This window comes from Corvus brachyrhynchos, unplaced genomic scaffold (genome assembly GCF_000691975.1).
Source record: "Corvus brachyrhynchos isolate BGI_N302 unplaced genomic scaffold, ASM69197v1 scaffold381, whole genome shotgun sequence".
NCBI lineage: Eukaryota > Metazoa > Chordata > Aves > Passeriformes > Corvidae > Corvus > Corvus brachyrhynchos.
In genome coordinates, this window is record NW_008236219.1 from 243,068 (window position 1) to 249,479 (window position 6,412).

At 38.8% G+C, this 6,412-nt stretch overlaps 1 protein-coding gene across 1 annotated transcript in view; it reads right to left on the reverse strand.

Moving 5' to 3' along the window:
* RAD50 (RAD50 double strand break repair protein) overlaps positions 1 to 6,401 on the reverse strand; it is a 19,075-nt gene extending 12,674 nt beyond the window's left edge. The window contains exons 1-10 of the mRNA XM_008643421.2: positions 6,229 to 6,401; positions 5,489 to 5,668; positions 5,005 to 5,088; positions 4,621 to 4,772; positions 3,641 to 3,826; positions 3,291 to 3,495; positions 2,752 to 2,880; positions 2,372 to 2,537; positions 1,485 to 1,678; positions 732 to 938 (exon numbers count right to left, since the gene is read on the reverse strand). Coding sequence (XP_008641643.1) covers positions 732 to 938; positions 1,485 to 1,678; positions 2,372 to 2,537; positions 2,752 to 2,880; positions 3,291 to 3,495; positions 3,641 to 3,826; positions 4,621 to 4,772; positions 5,005 to 5,088; positions 5,489 to 5,617 — 1,452 coding nt within the window. The 5' untranslated portion in view covers positions 5,618 to 5,668; positions 6,229 to 6,401. The remainder of the gene's footprint in view (positions 1 to 731; positions 939 to 1,484; positions 1,679 to 2,371; positions 2,538 to 2,751; positions 2,881 to 3,290; positions 3,496 to 3,640; positions 3,827 to 4,620; positions 4,773 to 5,004; positions 5,089 to 5,488; positions 5,669 to 6,228) is intronic.
* Positions 6,402 to 6,412: the final 11 nt, after the last annotated feature.

Genomic DNA, 6,412 nt, shown 5'->3' on the forward strand with positions numbered 1-6,412 from the left:
AATGCCACAAGATTTGTAAAGAATACATGCAGAAGGACACAGGCTGTGACACTGGTGTGGGGCAAGGAAAGCCCCAAGCAGATACTGGATGCAGTCCTGGAATGCAGTACTGCCCCAGCTTGCTCATGCTTTTACCAGAAGCTCACTCATATTTAGTTTGAATTTCTGTATTTTAGTATCTACTGTATATTAAATTTGAAATTATCCTAGTGAGGAGGCTAGAAAAAACACTGTCAAGCAGAATTCATATGTTGCTAAAAACCACAAAATATTTGGCTACAAAAGCATAACCAGCCGTTCAGCTGGAACATAAAATGCTTGTAACTTTACTTCATCACATAAAACACTTAAAACCAACTAGTCCATCTCACAGGCAAGTTATCTCTGAAAATGTAAGCAGTATGGAACTTTAATTTCAAAGTTTCTGTCTCAATAATTTAAGACTAACCAATCTCCTAATTGCCAGCTGTGCTATTACCCAGTTTACAACTCATCAAGCAGAAGCAGCATATTCTACGTGTGCACTGTACAAAAACAAGGTAGGAACACACCCTGCCCCAAAGGTGCACTATCTAAACAGACAAAGAATGCAGGATATTAAAAGGGCAGAAACACAGCTGAAAGAGTAAACATCAAAGGGGGGTTATGGGTTTTGGTATATTTTTTTAATGATAAGGCTGAAAGTTTTTAGTTCAAGCTTCTGTAATTTTTTCAATTGCACACTAACTTACCGTCTTGCCAATTTCCTCATTCAACTCACTAATTCTGTCTGAAAACCCCTCCAACTGCTGCAATTCACATTTTACATTCTTCAGCTCTGCTTCTTTCTTACTTTGAATGTCTGATTTCAGCTCAATGGTTCTTTCTAATCCAGTTTTCTTGTCTCTTATTTCATCTACCTGTTTTTGTTTCATTGCTTCTTTCTGTGCAAATTCTCTCTGAAAGAAGATCAGCAACAATACATCCATTATTTTTTCACAGGAAATTATTTTGAAATACTTTTTCACACTAGTGTGCCAATATTCACCACAGTAAAGCATTGAAATACTGAGAAAACTACAACTTATCCAAAATTTTCTGCTGAAATGTTTTTAATAGGAAAATGCAGATGCATCATACCAGTAGTGTTCCATGACAGCAACTCCATTTTGAACATAACTTCAACAAAAAGTTGTTTCTTTTTAAACCAGCTGTCTACTGTAATTCTTCCTCAGATTTTTGAGCTTATCAGTGATCTACCTGCATGAGGGCTGCTAGAAGAACCTCTCTAACGAACTGCCTGTTCAATAGCCTTGATGACCATTCCTAATCCCAAAACTAATTTCCACGGAAAGATGAAGATGACACAAGCAAGAATTCTAGAAAAAAACCAGCTTCAGTTCCCCCCCATCAGCACTTCCTCCCAGCACCATAAAGACCCATATGGACCAATAATACACCAATGGCCAATACAAATTACACTACTTAAACAACAATATTCTTACCATCATACGATTTGCAGCTTCTGTATCTCTCTCCTGTCTCTCCTTCACCAGCCTGCGAAAACTGGCAATGTGCCTTTCAGTGAAAGGTGCTCGTTCAAACCCATCCAATTCCAGCTGTGCTGCCAGAGACTGAATTAAGGAATCCCTGGTCACAATGTGCTCTTGGTGACGATCTGCCTGCAGTTGAAGACGACCTTTACAAAAAGAACAAGTGACATAAATGTTCAAAAACTGAGGCAGAAGACACACTTAGGATTCAAAGCCAGTTGTGACTACTAAAGCATTTGAAACCTTGAAGTATTTTTGAACAACACAAGAAGCTACAGAATAAAAACAAGCTGTAGGTAGAGATTGCTATTTCAGGTAACTAAATTTTTATTAATTAAAAAAATCAATCATTCAAAAGCAAGCCCCTAAAATCACTAAAAATATTATTCTGATAAAAATAAACAAAGCCCAAACATATTTTATGTAAGCATATATTCTGTGACTCGACTACTACAACTTTGCTGAAATTCCCATAATCCATCAAAAAAAGGATACGCAATTGAAAGAACATTACTCTAAAGCCCTCTGACTTGTCCCCAGTCCCCATGTGAGACAGGGAGAATGCTGGGCATTCAGCTTTCATGGTTTTTCTCTGTTATAAGACAAAACGTACTACATGTTGTAATTATAGCTCAGAAAAAATGCGCATTAGAAACTCTAGGAGAAAAAACACCAAAACTTGTCCACCAGCGAGAGTCTCACACCCCACTGTGCAGCTGAACCTGAACTAATACTTGTTTTAGGAGTTTTGTCCAGTTCAGATCACTTCAATTATCAGTAGTTCCATTTCATACCTTAATTACATTAAAAAACAAGACTATAAATGAAGTCTAAAATACCTCGTTCAATAAGCAGCTCTGATTTTTCACTGTTAAATCTCTGGCACTCTTTAGTGGCTCTATCTAAATCACGCTTACAGTCCAACAATCTCTTCTCCTTCTCCTTCACTATTCTCTGGTGGTTCTGGTATCTATCCCTTAGTTGTTCATCCGTTCCTTGAAAAACCTGTATACCACATACAAATTTATAAGTCAAGTATTGATGTTTCAAAAATTTATAGTTTTCACAACAAAACTATAGAAATAAGAGACAAACACCTCACATGCAAAATTTCTATACTAAGACATACAGGGGGAAAATCTGCAGCAAGCTAAACTAGAAAACTGTTTTTCTTAAGCTGACAAAGTAAAATAATCTAAGATTTTGTCATAAAGGCAACCTCTTCCATCTTCTGTTGCAAATCTTGATTATCTTTTTCCATCTGCTGCTTTCTGCTCTCAAGGGCCTTCACATCATTGTCCAACCTCATTACTTTTGTGAGATTCTGTTCAACAGCTGCCAGAGAACTCTGCAAAAGAATGTGGTAAGTAAAATATCTCATCAGTTCATGAATCCCATAATCAATTATTTTAAGTGCAAAACCTCCAGTTTTATTAAACATGTTTTTAAAATAGGGAATGTTAAGTTTTAGCTTGGTTTTTGTTTTAGTTAAGCTTAAAATGGTTTTCGATGCCAGCTTTGAGAGAGATTTTAAATTGACAAAAACCCAATGCTGCTATAAGAATTCTGTTCTTAACCCTTCAGTGACTGTTTACAGATTAGAGCAGCATCTGCCAGGTGAGTTGAGGTGTGCTGCATTCTGCTGCAAGGCAAAGGATTAGATAAAAAAATCCAAGATTTTAATCAAGAAATTCATCCATCTTTCACTTCTTTTATTGTTTTGTATTAAAGTATTAACATAATCCTCATGGACATTACCTTTAGAGGCTCAAGCTGGCTCTCAATTGATTTTACATTCTCCTTAGAAGCAGCCAGCTGAGCTTCTCTATTGCTGAGATGATCCTGGATTTCCTGTGCTTTCTCTTTATTCTGTTTTAGATATTTCAGTTCTGTCTGACACTCCTTTACTTTCAAGCTTTGTTTCAGTCGTACCTGACGCAGAGCTTCAAGTGCTTTGATATACCTTTAAAAAAAGCAAAATTTCAACTGCTTTGGCAATACAGCAATACTGATGTATGAAACAGTATCTTAGACATTTTCATTAACATTTATGTTATGAGAAGACATTTTTTACTTAGTTTTTATTTAATCACAGTAAAGGGAAAAACCTTGTTGCTGAAAAGATCTCATCAAATTTTTGTTTCAGGGCTTTCCCTTCACTTAAAGGCCAGTTGGATTCTTCTTGGTGACAGAAAATGACATTGTTAAGCACAGATTTGGAAACACCGAGGGCGCTGATCATTTCCCGATCTATTTCGGCACACTTGGAACTCAGACTGACCTTCTCGCCATGCCTATGGAGATAAAGAAAATCCCCAAAGAAGTTACTAGCAAGTTCTTCAAAAAGTGAACTGCATTTTAACAGTATAACCTCATTTTAACATCCCCATTCAAAAATTTAACAAGTAACAATTTTTAAGCACATAATTACCATGTTCAACAAAGGCATTTAACACTGCCAATTTTTGAAGTCAGACTGAACACAGACTGTTTCTGAGGAACCACCAGAGGGAGCAGGAAAGCTCTTGAGTTAAGGGAATATACTTAAAACAGTGGACATGGGAGTTAAACGGGCCAATCTGAAACTGAAAATGGTACTAAAGGAAGTAAAGCCAACATATCCACACAATGATACTTTCAAACTGTATCCTACAATCATGAAATGATTTGGGTTGGAAAAGTCCTTACCACCCATCTCATTCCCTTTGCTGCGGGCAGGGATGCTACTTACAGAACCAGGTTGCTCCAAGCCCTATCCAGCCTGGCCTTGAACACTTCCAGAAATGGGGCAGCCACAGCTTCTCTGGGCAACCTGTGCCAGTGCCTCACCACCCTTATTATTAATAAAGTTTTCAAATAAATGTAAGTCAACAGATGTAAGGATTTCTTAACACCACAGTTATCAGATATAGGATTTTTCAATCACCTAACAGATAAAGTAATGAAAGTACACATCTTCATAATCTAAAAGCATTAGTAGCTATGTTGAGGAATACATTATGTAATTTTCTCTTACCTGATACATAAAAATATATCAAATCCAAACCTATCTTCATGCCAAAGTAAGAAAAAACACTTGACAACTTACTTTGTTCTAGTAATGACAGATTCCAGTGTTTTAAACTCTGGCGTCTTGCCTTTCTGGGTACAGACCATGGAGCGCTGGACAGCTACGAGTTCCCCATTGACATCTCGAAACTGTAACCGAATCTGAGCTCTAACGTCGGTTTCATTGGCAACCTTTGGTAGAAGCAAAAAAAACCAGAATGAGGGCAATTCTCCTCAAGGTCCAAAGGAACACGTGCCTCTCCAACTGTAGGGTATGTTCTAACCACCCCCAGCTCTCTGCTTTTCCTCATTTCAGATCAAGGCTGGCTATGACTTGAGCATCCCAGTTTTATTCACAACCTGAGTACACTGGAGTATTTTACTCAGGAGTAAACACATGTTACATCTAGTCACTATGACCTACCTTTGGATCATGAACAAATGTTTTTCCTTTGGTGCCAGGAGGAAAATCACCAGTAGATATATATTTAAGACATTCAATGATAGTCTAAGAAAACAGAAATAAGTATGTAGTTATAAAGACAAATTTAGAGTAACAAAGATGGACTACAGGCAAATCCACAGTAACAACCCAAACATTCACAAATGAATTAGATACATAAAGAGAGAGAAATATTTTAAATTTTGAGTGTCATGAAAACACGATACTTTGCAAAAGCAGTTTTAATCAGGATCTGGATCAATTTTCTAAGAAAATATATCGACCAGTGCTCTGCAAATTCCAGGCATGAAAGCAGATTTCTAATAATGCTAAACAACACAATATTTATAGCAAACAGCATGACTTTTGCAGTATTATTAATACCTTTCTGTAGAAATTATTATTCACATGTTAAGGCTTTCCAGACCTATTTACAGCTCAAATCCAAAAATACAGCAAGCCTTACCGTTTTTCCTGCACCATTTGGTCCCACCAAAATAGTTAATGGATTAAAGAAAGTGATAATTTGTTTGTCTTTATCCTCTACCCCAAAACTCCTCACTCCGAGGATACTCATTTTTTCAATCCTCGACATTTCTGCTGAACAATTTCTGTTCCAAAGTCAGAGGTGTAAACACAGTAAATCCTGTAAAAGAGAGCTTTGTGAAAAATCCAGTAGGCAGAAATCACAACAGATTACTGAAAGCTGACTAAACACCTATACAAGCACAACATATGATGAATATATTTAAAAACACAGCTAAGGTTCTTCAGTTACTGCTCAAGGTGCAAAACATATGAAGGCAAAACCTTATTTGTTTCAAACTGAGAAATTAATCACCTCCAAGTGCCATACTGTGTATCACGAAATCAAACACAATGGCCCCAAATAACCCATCCACATGACAAACACTATACACGTGCCTTCAGAATGCCCCAAACACAACAGAAGCTCCAATATTTGTTTCCCTTTGATAACCGACTGTTTTACTGCAACACCCAACACCGTGCAAGCTTTGTCAATGCCTGTTTCTCATACGTATATCCAGCATCACTCTGTACTAGTTCCTGCTGTCAAGGGGAAGACTCGAGCCTTCCCAGGCCACGGGGCAGGCACAGACCATTGGGCTGTGTACGGGTGGGAGCTGCCCCGGGCACTGGAGGGGTCTGGGGAAGGCAACTCCGACCCCAAGGCCCGTCACTGACCCACTGCAAACGCGTCTGCGTGGTGTGTGTACGGCTGCGTATTCCGAGGGTATTCCACGGGGCCGATGGCCCAGGCTCGGACCTCCCGCGGGTCCTCCGGGGTGCCCGGCGGGGCTCGGCTCGGGAAAGGGCGTTTCCTTCCACCAGGGCTTTCCCGCCCGGAGCTCCGCGCGGCGCCGCGGGC